The sequence below is a fragment of the Mycteria americana genome, chromosome 2 (assembly GCF_035582795.1).
Source record: "Mycteria americana isolate JAX WOST 10 ecotype Jacksonville Zoo and Gardens chromosome 2, USCA_MyAme_1.0, whole genome shotgun sequence".
Lineage (NCBI taxonomy): Eukaryota > Metazoa > Chordata > Aves > Ciconiiformes > Ciconiidae > Mycteria > Mycteria americana.
In genome coordinates this window covers 2,308,458-2,328,984 of record NC_134366.1, presented here as the reverse complement: position 1 = coordinate 2,328,984, position 20,527 = coordinate 2,308,458, and the positions used below count along the sequence as shown (strand labels likewise).

Below are 20,527 nucleotides of genomic sequence, written 5' to 3'. Positions count from 1 at the left end.
TCTAGATTGAAGTTTGGAGCTTCCCAGTCAGGAGGTGAAGCTCTGTCCTAGGAAGTCACATAGAAGAAACTCTTCAGAAGCTTTATCAGACTGGAAAAAGTTGCCCCTTCTCTCTACCAAGAAAAATAAAAGTAATTCTGATCTTCTGTCATTCTAGCTTGGACTCCTTGGAAAAGCTGCAACACAGACATGAGAGTAGGGAAAAAAAAACAACCTAAAAGCAACCTAATCTTTTCTCCTAGTTATGAATATCTTCAGTGGAACAAAGGCACATCCTGATGGAGTTGGGTAAGATCACTGCAAGATAAGAAGTGAGGGGTTAATTAAAGGCTTTCAGATATTTTCCAAGTCCTTCCACTTTCAAATTGCCATATGGACAAATGATATATTTGAAACACAGGGTATTAAGTGGAGTTCAGTTTATACTACACTTAGCTGTATATTGTTGAGCTCAAGGGACAGTAACCCTTATTTGTAGCCTCCAAATGAATGTGATGGATGTGATGCTGTATGCAATAATCTAAAAATATTAATGTGTCATTGCCATTTAAACGAAAGCAGGTAAAAGTACTGAGTAGTTATAGTGGACTCCTGAGGTTGATTTCCCATGTGGATGCATAGATTTAACTCAATAGCTGACAATAAAAAGAAAAAAACCCAGAAAATAATAGTTCAGGAGGACATACACAAGCAACACACATGATGATCTGAGAGATAAGTGTTAGCTTTAAGAATGGCATCTTTAGGAAGATACCAGTATTTCAGGTCAGCTGAATTCAAAATATTATAGAAAATTACAAAAGCTATTTTCTGGAAAATCCCTTGTCATGGTCTGAGAGGCTCAAGAGAGAGGGACGGATAGTACACGAAGTCACTGGAGCCTCACAGGCCCAAACCCACATAAATGTTAAGGAAAACCTTAGACATGCTCTCAGAGCATTTTTGTTATTTGCAGAGATTGCATCTATAACTAAATCCATTGCCTCTGCTAATAAACCACTATCCTAAATGCTACAGCTGTGCTAAAGAGGCTGTTGTGTGACTGCTATCATTCTCAGACAGCAGATGATGAAGGGAGGCATCAGGGTTCAATCTAAAGCTGTTGTTCACAGGACCATGAACAGGGCCAGGTATGAAAAAAAATCAGGTTCCCATTGGGAACAAGGGAGGCTGGAGGCTTGTGCCAGGGCTGCTCCTAGGCTGGCCGACGGACCCCTCTTGTGTCCTTCGGCCAGCCCAGGAGCAGCCCTAGCACAAGCAATCCTCATAACCAGGGCAACAGATATATCTGCACCATAATTTAACACTACTAGATTTATCAGCTATCACACTTAAATTCAGACATTATGATCAGTCTTTTCTTCCTAAATACATAATGCTATTATATTGCCCCTTGACCTGTGAAGCCACAGATCAATTATCATTACTGTATTTTCAGTGTTGCGTCTAGACCCTGCCAGGGTTTCCCCACCACCGCAGAGGATTTTGATGGCCTCACTAAGTAAGTTTTGCCTGCATGGAGGTCCACTGTCAGATTGTCCATCTCCTTCTTGTAACTTGGAAGGAAGGGAAGGGAGAGAGTGCACGTGTGCATTTATTTAAAGCTCAGTCCTCCCGAACCATCTGTGGCCTTTAGATATGTGTAATCAAATGCAATTAGGAATAAACATTGTTAGTTTTTCAAAGCCCAGCCATGCCTCAGGCAAAGCAGCAACACCAGTCGAGCCTAATTAGAAGGGGCATTTAAAAAAAAAAAAGACCTTGAAAAAGCAGGGTCTTTTACAATTTTTCTTGTCTGCTGCTCAATGAAGTGAATAAGACTCCTGTCTCCAGCAGCTATCACCTTTTCCACTGGGGATGATACCTCTGCTTCCCCCCCACCACCACTGACAGTTTCTGCCTGCCTGAAATCTGAAATGAATCAGAAACAAAGCAATCATGAATTTATTTTTTTTTTTTAATTAGTTAGAAGAGCCAGTGTCAAACTGTTCTGACCTAAAAATGCAACTTGCCTGGGAATGATTTAGTGTTTTGGGGTTTAGTTGGTGTTTTACAGCCCTCAGTGTTCAATCTCAGTTCAGATCCAGCTCCTTACAGAGTGGTTTCTGCCTCCTCCCAGCCCTTGCTGGGCACTTGGAGAAGCTGCAAAGGTGATGCCGGCACACAGCAGAGGCCTTTCTTCAGTGCAGTCTGAGACACACTGGGATGGGGGAGACACGCCTGGGCTCCACCACACCTGGGGACATGCCATCCAGTAGGGTTTGGGTGCCAAGTCTTTGGCATAGTCCAGTCTTCACTGGAAGCAGATGTTGTGCCTCCACAGGTAGAGGAACATGCCATGGTGGATGATAAAGCAGAAGAGAGGCCAGGGTACTGTGAACATGGTTCAGCCTGGTTTACTTTAGATCCCTGCCCCTGCCCCAAGTAGGGTCTGAGTCATTGGAAAACCAAAGCATGGGGCAGTAATGGGCCACCAGTCCCTGTTCCAGCTCCTGCTGGGAGCCATTTGATCTCTAGGACATCCCCAAATCCCCTTGTCTCTCTTCTCTGCTGCTACTCCCAGACGTCAAGCAAAGAATTGGATGTCAAGGGTGGGATTTACCTGCTCTCAACTGGGCATCTAGAAACTGGACACCCACATCTGAGCTAGTCACTGTAGGCTCCACTAATAATCACTGAAGAGAAGTAATAATTTATTCATCAGATCAAAATAAGTTTCCTCAGTGGGATGAATAGCCCACTTTCTCTCAATCATAAATAAACTCGGAATAAATAGCTTAGGCTTAATTACTTGTACCACCATTTTTAAGCCCCTAAGTAAGGGTAGATGCATTTTCTTTAGAGGGAGAGATTTAGCCTGAAGGTTAAGACACAAAAATACGCCTCTACTGTACTGGCATCAAGAAGTGATCTGGGTGCCTCAGCTTCCATGGGAGATGTAGTCAATGCAGACAGAGACTAAGGAACTATTCCACTGCCCTGTGAGAGACACCTCAATCAACAGTCCATCTTTGGTCTCAATATTCATCATTGGTATCAGCTAGGAGTTGGTTTCAGTTGCCTAAACATAGCAGACTAATCTTATTCTAGGCACTGTGCTGTACTCTGCCTGTTTTCCAGCTGCTGCTCCAGAGAGTGCAGGTCTTCCATAAACGTCACATGGAATATTTACCAAGACCTACGTCATTGTCTCCTTTACATTTAAATTTAGTAGCCTAAACTAAGCTACAAGTTTCTCTTTTATATAACAAGATCATACACTCTTTCAGCCCAGACCCTCCTTGTTACTCTTTTCTGCTCAATTCTTTTTCCTCCTGGAGCCCCAACTTCTTCATATTCCTATAGGCACTACCCAGACAACTGAGTGGTAGCAAGACTGTAGTGAGGCTAACTTCAGGTGTGTTTGCATCATTTTCTTTGATTATACTCTCATCTGCTTGCCCTCAGAAGTCTTCCCCTGTTGAATTGTTACCCGAGTGTTGCTAATGCTGCTTCGTGCCTGCATTTGCTGTGTTCCTAACATCTTCCTGCATGTAAAGATGACTCCTCTGAAGCCTGATATCTTTTGCAGAAGTCTTCTTTACTGCCTCCAGTCTTCTGGATTCTTTTGTTTAGTGCAACTGCTTTGCTTAGATAAAGCAATGCTGTTAGTCTTCATACCAAATGTAACTTCTTTATCCATCTGTCCATCTTCCACTTCTGGACCACTCCTGGTGGCCAAGGGCACAAGGTCACCCTTGATGGAAGTAGAATTTTTTTTTCCCCCTCAGGGCTGCATAAGAATCGCTTTGTCCCAGTTTCATCTCTGCTGCATTTCACCTCCTCACATCTTTTCCTTTTGTCCCCAATCCGATCATTCTGTTATCTTGACAGTTATCGCCAAGCACAAATCAGCAGTTCCAATTTCTTGAAGCTACTTAGAATGACTTTCATTAAGATGTTTTTTTTTCCCCCCACTGTATGTGTCGTCTCCAAAAGCTGAGGACCAGATGTGGGCCAGTGTTGCATCTTTCAACCTACTTGAGAGTTTGGACACCTTGTCTGGTCAGCATGTGCAGTAATGCAATATTAGACATCTGCTACCGAGTCCCAGTGCACGCACACAGGCAGTTGCCATAGATCAGCTTATACGTGATAATTTGCTAGTCTGTGGTAGCTTGACCGTTACACTACAGTAATTTCACTGCATATTTCAGCCCCAGCATTCAACGCTCACTCTAAGAGTATGAAGAAAGTTACAGTGATTAAACCAAAGTACCTGTATGAATGGTCAAGAGACTGCAGCAGTCTTGCTTCATCCCTTTTTCCTTCACGCTTTTGTCTCAAGCGTGCTATTTTACTTTTTGTACTGGTTCACATCAAGAGCTTTTGTGAAACCAAGGGAGGTGACAGAGATCTTCAAACTTGTTGTTTCTTCCCTCCAATGCCAGTTCAGCCTTGTTTAAGGTTACGCTGTTCCTCATCCACAGCTTCCTCCAGAATTGTCCATAAACTGGTAGCAAATGTTCCAATCACTAGCATTCCTGCTACTGATGGTAAGCACAGGCTTCTACAGTGATCCAGAGTCCTAGGCTGTCCTCCTATTGAGGCACACAATTGCTGTAGCACCCAATATGTCAGCAAATCCCTTACCTTTCTATTTACATCTTCCCCATCTGTTTACTAGCCCAACAGCTTGTTCATCATTCCTGCATGACTTAGACTGGAGAACATTTAAACATCAAAAAAATGCCTACTACGTATTCCATCTCTGTGAAGGTTTCTGTGTAAATTGTGTAGCAGTTAGAGGAGGATCCTGCAATCCATTCTGTTTCCTAGAGAGCTATTGATCTGTGCCATGATCTTGAGAATATTTTTTAATTGCCCATCTCATCTACTCTGAACTGGGAATATTACTTCTGTTGAACAAGGGTGATGCATCAAGTGCTTTGAGATCCCCAGAGCAAAGAGACTAACATTGGAAGGTTCGACAGACAAAAGAGGCAAGGATGTCTGATCCCACAGCTCTGTGCCTAACACCATCAATGCAGATTCCGACTTTGGTTTACTGCTTCTGATTACAATTATTCTGCTGCTGCAGAGTTAATCCTATACAGAAGTCACACAAAGAAATGAGCACATCCCACTCTTCACTCTTGCTGGAGACAGGCAGAGAGGGCAGCATTCGGGACTCAAAACCTATGTGTGCTGTAGAAAACCAGTACCATCACTTCTAAGCCATGGAGCTGTAGGTGGGTTCTTGCTCCCTCACCTTCAGATTTGCAATTTGCATTCTTTTCTACTATATTTTATCCTGGATTCTTTGATGACACAATGCTTATGGCTATTGCTGATTAATTATTAAACATAGAGTAAAACAATCTGCTGAAGATCTTCAGGTTCTGGTGCATGACGTACCCCATAGCTGGTCATGAGACAGGGAACTAGGTACGTGACCCACAAGGAGTTGCTGTCCACAGCTGTAGATAGGGAATACATCCATAAGCATGGCTCTCTTCAGAGCAGACCCTCGTGAGAAAACACACTTCTTGGATGTAGAGAAATGCTACAGCCTCTCTCTTGTCTTGGGACTCTTCATAGCAGACCACTACCACACACGCCGAGTGTTCCACCATAGTCAAGAAAGCGTGGAACATTGTGGTGCTGTGTGCAACACGGGCCTGCAAGTGCCACAGCAAGGCAGATGGCAGGAAGGACCATTGGCAACGTGCAAGGCTTGACTGAGCAGGCAGTACGTGCTTTATAACCCTCAGAGCTGCAGCTCCCCTCTCTGCACTATCGTTAGGTCCTTTGGGGACTTGCTCCTAAGGCTGTCTAGAACAACAGCTAGTCAACCTTAAACCTCCAGCCATCTACAGAGCTAACCCTTCACCTCTGCTCCCATCTGGCATAACCCTGGCAGGACTAACACCAACCATGTGTCTGTTTGTCTCCTCTCTCCTTTCCCTTCTGGATGTGCACTTAAGACTTACCCAGGTATGAAGACTTCCAGCAGAAGCCCCACAATTTCCTTTTCTCACCAGTTTTCCTCTTTATATCTGGCTCCCTTTCCCAGTTGCCCATCAGAGAGAAGTTTGGAAGAACAGACCCATCCTTTGGAGAGCTGAGCTTCACAAAATGACAAAATCATGCCAACTACTGCAAATGAAGTGTCTCCTGTGAATCAGATTGAGGCTACCTGTCATGGTTTAAACCCAGTTGGCAACTAAGCACCACACAGCTGCTTGCTCACCCTCCCCTACAGAAATCAGAAAAAAAGTAAAACCCATGGGTTGAGATAAAGACAGTTTACTAGGACAGCAGAGGAAGATAAAATCGCAATAATAATAAAAGAATAAAGAATAAAAGAATGTACAAAACAAGTGATGCACAATGCAATTGCTCACCACCCACTGACTGATGCCCAGCCAGTCCCCGAGCAGCGATCACTGCCCCCCGGCCAACTCCCCCAGTTTCTATACTGAGCATGACGCCGTATGGTCTGGAATAGCCCTTTGGCCAGTTTGGGCCAGCTGTCCTGGCTGTGCCCCCTCCCAGCTTCTTGTGCACCTGGCAGAGCAGGGGAAGCTGAAAAGTCCTTGACCAGTGTAAGCACCACTTAGGAACAACTAAAACATCAGCGTGTTACCAACATTATTCTCATACTAAATCCAAAACCCAGCACTGTACCAGCTACTAGGAAGAAAATTAACTCTATCCCAGCCGAAACCAGGACACTACCCTAGAGGTTAACTCCAGGATCCACTACCCTAGAGGTTAACTCCAGTAAGTAAAGCTGAATCCAAGGGGGAAGTAAACTTAGGTCTCTGGGGTCAGCACTTCTAATTAGACAAAATTTTCTGAACCAAAAACGGTGCCCTGATCCCTCCCCAGGGCCGCCGTCTACTGCAGCTTCTTCAATTTCTTTTCTTTGTTGCTGGATGCTTTGTAAGGAGCAGAAAGAACTCCTACCGTTGAAAAGGGAGATCTTTCAATGTCAAGTATCACAGATTCCTACCTCTTTGATTGTCCCAGATGCCTCTACAAGACCGTACCACTCTGGCCAGACATTCTCCCTGTAGCAATTCTGGTTTTGGAGCACTGGATGCCCCATGGCCAGTCCCTGCACTATGGATAGAAGGTGGCTGTCACAAATTGCAATGATACGTGGCCGGGTGGTACTGAGTAGCCAACACAGCTTGGAAGAGACTGACTCAGACAATCCTATTCAACACAGATGGATTCTGAATAGGATGCCCCTGGGAGACAAAGCACTCCAGACATGGCAGGAAGCATCCTTCATTAGGAAGAGACTAAAATATGGTTTGTATTGCACAAATAGGCAAGTAATTGGAGAGCAGCTCCAGCTCCAATTCACTTTGTGGTATCCATTACAGATGTGTTTTAACAGGACTTTCATGGGCTGAGAAGGGAATAGTGCTGCAGGGAATCAGATGTGCCTGTTTAGGAGATTTTTTTTTTTTTTTTTTTTTTTAGAAATGAAGTATTTTCAGCTTCTGTCAAAAAGTTATTGCCAATGCAGATCGGGTCCTACATTCAGATATAAGGCAATGAACGTGTTTTGCTAACAACCCTTCTGAAAGGTCACATTAACTCTATGATTTGCTGCACCACAACACATCATAACTCAAAGTTCATTGGAAGTGAAGGGCTGTTAACCTCTGATTTTCTAAGCCATCAGCCAAGCAAATAAGTGCTGCTTGTTGGTATGTGTGACCCTACCATATCACCACTGCACTGGGACCACCGGAGTTGGTCTAGACAACCTGTTTCACTAGTAACATTTGTCCTCTTAACACACCTGTGAAATGTGTTCAACCCCATTTCAGAGATGGGGAACTGAGGCACACAAGAACTAAGGACTGGATCTGCAATGAGACTTAGGTACCTTGTTTGTCCAACACCTAGCTACTATGGAGGCCATCAGGTCCTTGTCCCGGTTCCATCTAAAAGGTCGCTCCAGAAAAGTTTCTTCTACCAGGTATCTGTAAGGCTATTTGACCCAGGCTCTCCCATAGATGTTGAAGACCTACTCAATAGTCAGTGGAGCTGTGGTTGCAATTCACCTCATCTGAAGTACTAGCTAACTCACCACTAAACCACGTAAGGAAAACTAACACCATCTTCACAAGATCAGGTGGAAAAATGGAATAATGACAGCCTTTTTTCTCTTTCCTCCCTTGCACTTCACTTCTAGAGCTTTTTCAGGAGCTGGAAATTAGAGCGCTGTTCTTGTTGCATGAGACACACTCCCCTATTTAGCCAAATCCACTCTCTTTTTGAAGATATGCACTAAAAATCGCATTACCACATCTTTTCTGACCTTTGATAGAGCACAAGCCACAGAGTTTCATTCAAAAGACCTCTTTGTCAGCCTGAACAACTTAACTGATCAAGAAGTGCTTTCCTGAATGACAACCAGGCTTAACGCAACACCTACAAGACAATTTAAGAGCAGGTTTCTTCAGTCAAACTTGTCATTACTGACTCAAAATATAGAAGCAAGACTGCTTAAAAAAGGTACTGTTTATGAATGAAAAAAACCCCAGAACTGTCTCAGTTCTTTTTATGTTTCTTTTTAATTACAAATTAATTTCAAGACTTGTTTAATGGAGACCACCACTAAAAAACTGGCTTCTTCAAAACAAATATGAATTTAAAGAAAAAGTACACTTACAGCTGGGAAAAGTCCACTTAGTTGTAAAAATAAAGGTATTTTTAAGGAACAGAGGTGTTTGGTATCATGTCTCCTAGTTAAATAACTTTCCAGATCACAATATACATATGTATGTGTATATGTATGAAAGTACAAAAGGAACCTGCAAGCTACAACATAAAAACACATGAAACAGAACCACCTTGCCAGCAGGCAGTCTCATGGTTTATTCACGTGAAGGCAAAAATGAGAGAAGCCAGGACCTTCCTCCTGGACTCACAGCACAACTGGATTGTCTCTACACATTTAACGTGTTCAAGTAATGCAAGGGCTCTCGGCAAATACAGGTTACCCAAATTCTTCATTGCAAACAGCTGTTTGTTCATTACTGTTATTTATATATATAAAAAAGCAATAGGATCCCTGGTTTAAGCTTTAATCTCAACTCCGTGATGATGTCCGTGTTGTTTACTCTCCCTACAGTATATTCTCCTTTCTGCTATGAACCTTTCATACTGCTGGAGCTGTGAGAATCAGAGCTCTGGCTACAGAACTAGAGCCTCTAGCCCCGAATGACCCATTTGGAACCATTTTTCCTTGCATTTCATGGAATCTGACATTTGTGCTTTCTGCCATTAACTTTACAGGGTTAAAGCAACTCTGTTGAATCTGCAGGACTTAAATGCAACTCGAATAGCCATCCCAAATTCAGCTTTGTTGTTTTGACAGCTAGAGAATATGCTGCGTGGGAGTTACTGCCTGCACATTGTACAACCCTTCAAGGGTCCATCAACTCATCATTCCCCAGTGATAATGGGATTTAAATCAAGTGTCCTTTCTCAACTTATAGATGAGTTCCAGTATCTGTCCCTGTATCAAATCCATATGGCATTTCCCTTCAAAAAGTCTCAAGGCAAAAGTAGGGAAGCAGCAATGTTCCTCTGTTGCTAGTGGGGAAACTGAGGCACTGGGTGCTCATACGACATGAGGCAGTGCAAGGTGTAGATATGAGATTTCCTGATTTTGTTTCATACCTACGGATGACGAAGTCACTGCTGTGAAATTGCTATGAAATCTAGTGCAATTTGGGATATCCTACAGTATCTGACATGAGTACAGGAGCTGGCACATACGACACAGTGCAAGACCTGTGCCCTGCTGGGTGGGCAGATGGAGGGTACTCCACAACACCTCAGACAAGATGAGATGCCTGTATTTAAAAGGCTGCATCCTACCTCCACTCACATCTTTAAAGCCAAGAAGCTATGAAACAACACGACAGAACTGCAGATTACTCAAGTTTCCGAGTCCTCCTCCCCTCCAGAGGAGCATTCCCTGTCTAGAAAGGGGGCGTTAAGGCAACATCAGAGCGCAGATGTTCAGAGCTTGGACATGAGCCCAGAGAGGTACGTGCCTGGAGGAGCTCCACAGTAGGACGACTGGAGACAAGATTCACATCTTTTCTTGTAGCAGACCCAGAGCCAGCCCTGCCTGCAGGACAGGTGAGCCAGGCTTGGCCAGGGCCATCTCTGCCCAACAGACAAATGCTCTACCCATATAGCAGCTGTAGCGGGGCCAACGCAGAGCAGACAAGTTACCTGGTCCCTTCCTGCACTGCTCCTTCAGGCAGTGGGGTAGCTGTAGGCTGTGGCAGTTACTGTGCAGTTAAAGAAGTTGGGAACCAAGTGTACACCATGCCCTAAGCTCTGCTCTCAGGCTCTGTGAAGTCTGAGCAGAGAAAAAGGGACCCGTGTGGGGTCAGGAAGGGAACGCACACCAAGAAGGGAAACAGACCCAACAGCTTTCAGCACCTAGCCTGAGCCAGGGAAGCAGCTGCACCATTCTGCTGGCAGGTCTTCAATATAACGTGAAAAGAAAAATAGAAACAACCAAACTCAAAGGTCAGCACCGACTGCTCTCTCACACACAATAACTTCTGTCCTGTTTGATCTAGCAGTTCTTCTGCAGTGTTTCTCCAGGGTTCAGGAGAAAGGCAGAAATTACTCTTCAGGCACCTAGAGCATCCTCCTCCTGGAAGCTGGGCTGCTGAGGCCAACTGCGAGATAGCACAAGGGCTGATGCCCATCCAGTGGGGGCTGCTTTAAGCCAAAGCTCTAGTGTTTGGCCCCTGCCTGAACTACAGCCTTACCTGTGCCTGGCCATGGGCTCTGCTGAACCTTGAACCTGCTCCATCACTATGGACGTGTCTGGCAGTCTTGGCTCTTCGCTCACCTTGGCTGCCGCTCTTGGCTTGCCGTGCTCCCCTTGTTTAGGCATGGTGGGATGGGGTCTTGCTGGTGAGACCACTGCCCTGCCGTTTGTGTGGTCCCCCTCAGCTCCCCATCTTTATGGAGCAGCTGGCTCTCATTGCGCCCCGACACTTAGCTCTTTTCCTCCTTCCCTTCTCATCTAGCCCTAGCAGAGCAGATACCACTGCAATGCAACTTGTGGAGAAGTCTTTTCAAAAAAGAAAAAAAAGCCATGTTGTACTTTGCCGCTGAGTCTTAAAAATATCTTTTAAAGGTTATGGAATTGGATAATAGATTAAGGAATGCAAATTATAAGAAATCTCCTCCTGATCCCAGGAGATGAACTCTTTAGAAAAAGCTGGGACTTTAAGAAATAACAGTAAAAAGATTTGCTTTGTAGTCATGAAAATTGGCAATACTTCAGATAAATTTCAAAATGGCAAAAGCTTTAGATACAAGCTCTTTAGTGAAGTCTCTGTTCCTCAAGGATTTCCAAATTGTTGAGGGGCCAGTAAACTGGGGTCCACCATCTCCTGTGCTGTTGACATCCTTCTGACTGTTTTAGGGACCCTTGGAAATCTTAAACCACATTTCTCTTTTTTTTTTTTTTCTCCCTCTTTCCCAGGCCACCACAGAACCCCCAAAAAAGAAACCGGACCCTGTCACTTCGGAGACGGTGGTGATCTGGGGGCTGCGCCTCTGGCAGGTGATTGGTATCTTTGCCATCTTTGTCCTGGCAGTCAGTAAGTCGTAATTCTCTGCCTTGCACCAACCACAACACCACCCCAAGTAGGACCTGTTCCTGGAGGACTACAGTCCAAATGGCTGTGGAGGTCATGGGCTGAGGCTCTTTGGTCTCTGGCATCGCAGGGCTACATACAGGGGTTTTTGCAGGAGGGAAAGGCAGGTGTGGTCTTTGAAGGAACCACAGATGGGCCACCATGGCTTCATCTTGTAACATACTGGTCAACAGGTCCTAGCTGGTGGCATCCCAGAGAAGAAAGACTATCGGGCTGTGCCACAGCTGGGACTTCTTTTCAGCTGCAGTACCACATTCAGGCCCAAATGCATGTTATAGCCATGGTCCTGCCCTGTCACACAACCGTACAAACCATATGTGACCTCTTGTGGTGCTATCCCACATGCTGAGATAAGAAGCCTCAAGAGATCTGCAGTCACAGCCAGATCTGGCGTTAAGGTCCCTAACTCCTATTTTGGCTGCCAAGACTCCCACTTCATTTTAGCAGGGCTTTCAGGACTTAAAAACCTCTTTTTCTTGGACCCAGGCACTAGGAAGCCACCGGCTCAGACCTGGTGACTGCAGTGGGATGGGTTCAGACGCTCTCCCAGCACACTTTGAGGATCTATCTGGGTATGGCTGATTCACCACCCGAGTGTCTTCATCCAGCTTCATCACCTTGCAGCTCACTCTCTGGGAAGAGTGCATGCAATGCACAGTAACGCTGGCTAACTACTGTCATGAGCTTCCTTACCCTAGGACACTATCACTTAGGTCACTATCATAACCCCATCAAAATTTAAAGGAAGGATCTTCTGCTCTCTCCCTGAGCCAACTATAACTTCATACCAAAAAACAGATCAGTTTGATATGAATCAAATGTGATAAATCCATTTCTTTCCCATCTTCTTGTTACTCTCTAGACTTTTGCAAAGTACATAAGTAATTAACTTCTTCCAGCAAACAAAGTTACACTGACTCATCTACAATTCCTTTGAACCTCCTCTTTTTCCTGTTAGGGACAGGTGAGCACAGGGACAGAGCCTGTCCCCAGTCCTTGAGGGTAAATCCCATCAACTCAGAGATCACCTCAAATCCTTACCCACTCCAGGAAGGACATCATCCAGCCATATGGACTTAGATGCATCTAAATCTTCTGTGCATTTTTTACCATTCTCTTCTCATTCTGGCTTGTGGCCCTAATTACTTTTTAAAATTAATTTCAGAAGAGGAGCAATGAAGCATTTTAAAGTGACTAAAGGAAGGCCTTGAGTGCCCTAGCTTTCTGCATCACTTCTGCTCCCATTACTCATAAGTGATGAGCACTCTCCAAAATAGAGCGGCCACATGCAAGCTCCTGGTGAGGAACAGCCACCGGCAATGCCAACCCTGACCTACAAGCAGCCACGGTTTAGGAGGACGTGGGTTTGCTGGGCCAGCTCTAAAACCACAGCATTACAGACAACTGATTTCTAGTGCTCCCTGTTACTTTTTAATTTGCTGCTAAACCTGCATCTAGATGCAGCCCTCATCTAATCAAGGAGCATAGCAGTCTGTGTGTTGTGGTCTCTGCTGGTATTGGGTGAATCAAGTCACTTCTTGTTGCCACAGCCACCTCTTTGGCTGCTGTGGGTAGCCTGTATCATCAGTCCTTCCCTGATAGCCTTCCTGTTACGTTCCCATGCTCTGTTTAAACCAGACATTCACATTTTCAAAGCAGGTACAAGCGTTTTCCTCTGTTTTCTTTTCCCCTCATTGCCCTTTCTGGGCAAATACCGCACCCTACACCCAAAGTCTGAGGGATAACTACTCCTACAACTTGCCTGCTCTCAATCAATGAAGCTTATGTTAATTCATCACATGCCACAACACCCTTTGCAAACAATCACAAGAAACTCCACAGATCAAAGTAAACATGGCCAAGTATTTAACCCTAGTGACTCCATACACCATGTGAAATAGGCATCAAAATTAACAGCAGGAGCTTTAGAATGCAAATAGACGAGTGAAGGGGCTTATTTAACCATTTTTTCTTGGTTTGGGGGCATCAAATTGTAAAGACATTTTCGCCCAGTAGGTCTGATGATTGTTTTGTTGTTCGTTAGAAATTGTCTCTGGCATTACCAGGTTATTTAGGGTTAGAAGCATGAAAAGTCTGCCGTGCTGGCAAACCAACACATCAGATGATGCACTGCTTGCAGAAAAGAAACTAAGGGATTTTTGGTTACCTAAAAATATCAAGAAGCAAACATCCATGAAAGTTTACTCATCCAGTGACAGCCCAGAAATGAAATGTATTATAGAAAACAACACGCAAAGAAAGTTACAGCCTAGGTATTTAAAGTACTGAAAGCAGTGAATTATGAGAAACGAAAACACATTTAAGCATCTGTGTTTAGATGAGCAAACAAACAGGTTATGTGCAATTCAGTAAAGCAACGTCTGCTTTAAGGTTTGAGTTCCCATTAACACACACAGGTGGTTCAACAAGATCAGACTATTATGTCAGCCTGCTACAGCTATATTACTGGAGAGGTAGGCAAGTATTTGCTAGGAGATAACAGGGTTTTGGCTCGCTGCGTCTGAGAGTGATAAATAGATTCAGTGCATCACTATGTGGAATGGAGTCCATTTAGGGCTCTACTGCTCTGTTACAGCCTTTTTGTTTGAAGAAGCTTTCTTTCAATGAGCAGAGGGGATTTGAAAGCAGCCGTACCAGCTCAGCCAGCTTTGTGAAAACAACAAGTATTTGGTGAAGACAGCAGCTATTAACCAAGTCTGTGATCAAGTCAAAACAAGGCAGGTTCAAACTTAATGACGTTAGAATAACTGAATCGTTCAGTAAGTTCTCACCAATTTCTCGTATCTTGCTCCAGCGACATCATACTCCTCCTTTGCTTTGCGATCCCCAAAGCACTGATGGTTCCCCAGCTTTACCAGCAAAGCTTTAACTCCCAGGAGCAGGCGTAGGTTTTTCTGTGAGTGAGCTCTTGGAGGCTGCCTTGGTATCAGTCCAGAAAACTAGGCAACGTTCTATTTTTCTAGTGGGACAAGAGCTGGAGAAGAGCTTTAGTATGGCTTCCTTTTCCTGGTTCTAGGAGCACCTTCCCAGCCAGAGCAAGAGGGTAGCACAACCCTCTAACAGCACGACCTCTCTGCGCTAGGAGACAGAAGAGCATCCTTTCCAGGGCTTCTCAGGGCCTGCACATGATCCCATTTACCACGGCGGGTTTACCATCTCACCTTGTTATCAAGGCTTTAAGGGTGTGTCTACTTCACCATGTGAATTCAGGTGAGGAGTAAATAAGGATGAGAGAGGAATTGAGACGCTTTTAAAGTTAATGCCCCTAGCTACCTCACTGCGGGTGATTGTGGAGCACTTGACTTGAATTCCTTTCAGTTGAAAGGGAAATAGAAAACAGTTGCCCCAGAAAGATATGGTCCCAGATATGCATGATAATTGCTAAGAACAGCCACAGGACCAAACTAGAGCTACTCCAGAGTACCCCCACCCCTGAAACGCACCAAGTGTGGATGGCAGATCCTCCATGCTCTTCCACCCGCAAACGGGCTCCTGCTGAGCAACAGAACTTGCACAGATAGATATGATCTAGGTGTTGTTTCCAACTCGTGCTCTTAGTAACTTCCACAAGATGGCACCATCACATAATAAAAGGCAGGAAAAATAACCAAATCCAAAACTCTCTTACAGTTCCTTATTTAATTTAAAAAAAAAAAAAAAGAGAGATTAAAAAAAACACATAAAGGCATCTTATGTATCAACACACACCACTGAAGTGGGCAAAAAGTCTCTGGGGAGATATTCTAACTCATAAAAAGGTTTTTGGGTAGGTTACAAACCAAGTGGGACGCCTCCTAGCTCTACCCAGCAGAGACCAGAAGAGATGAAACGTTTACACACCTGTTAGCAGAAGGCTTTTCCGTCTCTCCTGCAGCAACTGATAGCTAGCTTTCTCATATGCCATATGAAAACATCTCTCTGTTGGACCCGTCCATCTCCATCTTCTTCCTTTGTTTCTGCTCTGTGATAAGATACATCACAAGAGGAAGAAAAAACTTTGGGAGTAAAGCAGCCCACAGCAGAAAATATCACTTTGTAGCACATGCAGAACATCATCCAGGTGATGCTGGAGATATAACTCTCATGGATGTGCTGAATCATGACACAATTCTTATTCGTCTATTAAAGTATCAGGAATGCCAAGTCTTTTTACTACAACTGGAGAAGGCACATGAGAGCTCATTTTTAAAGCAAGCATAACCTCTACAGGGAAAAATCTGGAAAGAAAGGGAGGAAAAAGAAAGTTTCTCTGGTACCACGCAGAGTAGGTCAACTCACTGTTGCTCCTCTGCCCCCAAGATTTCAGCTCAGTCATTTTTGTCCTTGGTTAAAGGAAACCTTCCTTTTTGGGTATTTGAATCAAGTAGAGCAAGTTTCCTGACAGTGTGCCTTGAAATCCTTATCAGGGCTGCCTCTCAGCACCCCGCATAATTCAGCCACTCCAGATTGCTTCTCTGAATGCTGGTTGATAGAAAAGAGATCCCTTGCAGGCAGAAGCAAAGACAACAGTTGCATCTTTCTCTTTCTTGGAGGGACTTTGATTAGATAACAACGGACAACTATGATGAGATTAGCTGTCAGGAGGATTTGATTCGCTCAGGAGCACTGCTATCTGATTTCTTGGTCTGGCTTTTTTTTTTTTTTTTGGTCCTGTGAAAGCTGTAAATGGGGAACTGAGGCCCAACACTATCACCCTGATAGGATGGGATTGAGTCATAAACTTGGAATCTTGCACAGCCTGTTTCATCCACAAAGACTGAGGACTTTGCACCAAAAGTATTGTCCTTTGCAAACTGCAGTGCTGTGATGGAGGAGGGCATGGTCCTGATCCATCCCTGGGAGAGCCAGAGCCAGCAGCCAAGGCTTGCCCAGTATGCTCTCCATTGACTCACCCTTTTCTTTGGCATCACAACCACCAGCAACATTTTTAAGTAGCCCTGTGGGCTGTTTATTTTCCTCTCTGGTTGTTACTTTGGTTTCAAGGTCTCCTGGTTTCCTCGTTTACGTACAGCCCCAGGTCTGTTGACAGCAGCCCACCAGGGAGGCTGCAGGCAGAAACTCTTTCAGTAATGCGCCACTGGTTTCTGCAGACACAATCCAACAACTGGGTCTGGATGCAGGGCAAAATGCCTTGCCATCTCCGCTGGCATATCCCTCTGGAGTGAAAGGAGGGCATGAAGAGGGTGATGGGAGCAGGGACAGTGCTGTGAAGAGGAAGCAGTGCCTCTCAGCTCCTGCCCAGAGTCCTCCTTCTTCTGTATCATGCCAGCTTGATGTAGAGTGTCAACCAGATGTATTTCAGGTGCCGCAGGCAGGGAGAGACCCCTCTTCTTATCCTCCTGTTTTGAATCTACTCTGTTGAATGGAGAAAGTAGGATGGAACTGTGGCAGGAGGTTCCCACATGGGGTGGGGTTGCAGCAGAGCTGTTGCTGCATCCCACTGCAGTGTTCCAGGCAGGAGCTCATGCCTCAAACTGAAGACCAAGCTGGCTTTGGATGGCGCCCAGTTATTGTGCCAGGAAACAGCTGAGCTGCCTAAGCTGGTGGTGGACTTTAGACCATCTTGTGCCCATGAGTGGAGGACCTTTAATTCATCGGTATTATTCGGTGATGGTGTTTTACCAGAACAGATCTTGGGCCATGGAAACAGGTTTGCTTACTGCACGTCCTTACACGTAGTCCACACCAGGTCTAGTACTACTGGGAAGTAGGGCTTACCTGCATGAGGAGTGACAAAGTAGTGGACTAAAGCAGAAGCTGATTGCAAAAGTAGGAGACTCAGTTCTGATCTCTTTTTCCCTATCTTTGTGTTCTTCTGCAAGGCCTACCAGAGATGCTTTCCCATTCTCACCTATGCCAGTCAAATAGTAACAGGTAGCCCCTGACATGAGCATCAGTACTTTTTCTCCTGACGTATAACCACAGACATGAAAGCTTGAAGAAGCAGGTCTGTCATCAGGATCGACGTCTGGGAGTCACAAATGCAAAGCTTTTGCTTATCTGCCTGTGTAAGCTGGGAGTCTTTCTCCTGAACCTATCAAAGGTTCAAGAGGAGTATAAAATAGTGTGAGAGTACAAGGGAGGCTCACGCTGAACAAATGTGTTCCCAGGAATCAAGCATTATTTAACAAACACCAACAAAGCTGTTAAACATCTTGAATGCAATTAACTGAGTGCAGTTTAATTTGAAGTGTTAGAGGTTTTATTTACCAACTTGCTGCGGGTGTTGAAATATAAATGCCAGGCAAAGGATTTACACTATTAAATAACCATTACTTTTTGGATGGCAAAACTAGCCAGATGTTTCCATTAATGTGCAGAATTTCTAGTGAGGCACAGATAATTTAGGCTGGGTCAGGGATGTTTCACAGGGTGCTTTCTGACAGAGGCTTTAGCATCTATCTTCAAACACTGCATCACCAGCAGCCCAGCATACGAGAGAAACACTCACCAGGGTGCACAAAATAGTATGTGCGTGCAAGGGGAGGAGTACTGTCCTCTGTCACAGAAAACAGCACTTGGGAAAAGGGATGGCTCTGACATGGAGACAATAGGTTGAGGTCCTCTTTTCCCTTCAGTCTAAGTTCTCACATGGAAACCTCTTATCACATGTGAGACATTTCCTTCTGTTTTAGAGCTGTCCTGCACTTGTGTGCCTACAAAATAGCCCAAGCCCCCAGATTTATTGGTACCAACATATGTAGCTGAAGCTGAGCACAAAACAGGGTGCTTAAGAGAAAGTTAAGTGTCTTTTACAAAGGATGGACCATTTTTTATGTACTCCAGTTAATAACAAGTCAATATTCTTTCTTCCTGCTTATTTTGATAACAAATAACCTATGCTGTTCTTGTTTTGTACAATAAAGTTATCTTAAACTTCCATTATGCATGTTCACACACACGCCCCAGGCTAGTACAAAATTTGTTGTAACCCCTATCAGCTAAAAACCTGAAGCTGGCTTCTCTTAAATGTGACAGCTACCAGGTCACATAGAGGGGCCTGTGTCTGGAGTCTGCAAGTGGAAGAACTGGGGTGTTGGACCATGGTGGGGCTCCAAAACAGCTCCTCTGTGTGGGTGTCCCCATCAGCTGGAAGCCTAACCTCCTGCTTCATCTTCCCTCTTCCCATGACACCCTCCCACTTGGTGACCGTTCACGGGCAAGGCAATGGGGTGATGGAGTGCAGATTTGTGCACAGGCGGACTCTGGCATCAGCGATGGGGGCTGTGAGGAGAGGCTGCATTGCTGTATGGCACAGCGCACGAGGTACGGGTGTGCTTGAGATTTGCTTGGGACAAGCGAGTATCACTTGTGTATGGCTTTATGGCTCTGAAAGGGAAAGTCAGATTTGCAGCCTTCCTGGGCAAATCCACTTGGTTAACTCTTCATGTTCTGATTTATTATTACTCTTGTTATTTCAATAGACCATCATAATTTTAATTCCTGTTTGCCCTTCACGTGCAATTTCATGCCTGACCCACCCCACGCATCTTCTCTACCGGGTGTGGAGAACAGGCACAAGCCACCATCTTGCACAAAATCCAACTAACACCAAACAATAGGGATTTTGCAGATTCCCAGGGCGGGGTAAATAACAGCCCATATCCCTACTTCTCAGCTGGCGTAAATGAATGTAGGTAGCAGCCATATGTTGCTTGCAGTTAATTAGGATTTGAAATCTGTGTGTATCCATAGGACTACATGAGGTCTGGGGATAGACAGGTCTGAGCTGCACAAACTAGATCCAAATCCAGTTTTGATCTTCCCAAGTCACAAGATTAGCTGAGGGTGTTGGGATCCTGGGTTTTGTTGCTAGCTCTACTCTGACAGAAAAGGCAGGCCTAGCTTATAGACTATTTTTTTAATAAATGCCTGACAAGAGGTATTTCTCCTTGTTATGGAACAACCATCCTTAGATCTTGCCTCACACAGCTGCAGCGTTAGCTCCTCCTTGTGACAGCTCCTCTCCTTGCATAGAGGCAATGGAGAGGGTTCAGTCCCAAACCTCTCACCCCCCGGGATGGTAAATCCCACCCCTGCTCCAGCCTTTAAGATGGGATGGTGGGGAAAGAAGGTTAGAGAGCTCCACCTTAGCCTCAGGAGCTATTGCACCAGGCATGAAAGACCCCAAGAAAGAGACAGAAAGCATAAGCAATCAGGAGCTTTTTTTAATTAGGGCTTGTGTTAATTAATAGCTCAGAATTCCAGCCAAAACCTCTAATATGAACTTTGTCACCGTGATTCATCTCACCTATCTGGAGATGCTTTCAGGGTGGGCATCTAGAGGTGACTAGGTAAGAGAGTAAGTGGGAATAATTAATCTATTTGCTTTAGATGTCTCCCTAAGGATGAGACAACCTGTGTCCTCAAGTGCCCTGGCTGCCCTGTCTGCATCTACAGGGATGCTCCAGGGAGCTCCCAGCGACTACGTGCTTCTTTTTGTCCCACACAACATCTCAGACCAATAACTTTGCTCAGACCAAAATTTCCTAAGGAAACGCTTGTTCTGATGAGAGGTCCATCCCTAACCCATATTTTTCACTGGTGAGTTCAGAATAAATACAAAGTGGCTGCTCTTAAAGCCGTCCTCCTTGCCAGTAGACAGGAGAATAGAAAAAGAAAAAAGAGAGGTGCAAGGAGCCATGCAGGGAGTTGACTGAATCCATTCAAACAAAATGCAGTGAATGACAGCAGAAGCAAAGATCTATGGTTGGGAGAAAAGAATATAGACCTCATCTACAGAATAAACAAACATTCAGTGACTAAGTGATAATCAGTAAAATTTAGTAACTATTATCAGA

General features: G+C 44.7%; 1 protein-coding gene across 1 annotated transcript in view; it reads left to right on the top strand.

Moving 5' to 3' along the window:
- The window catches only part of TMIE (transmembrane inner ear), a 37,709-nt gene that overhangs the window by 3,965 nt on the left and 13,217 nt on the right, over positions 1-20,527 (top strand). Inside the window, exon 2 of the mRNA XM_075495494.1 lies at positions 11,531-11,648. Within this exon, the coding sequence (XP_075351609.1) occupies positions 11,531-11,648 (118 nt within the window). The remainder of the gene's footprint in view (positions 1-11,530; positions 11,649-20,527) is intronic.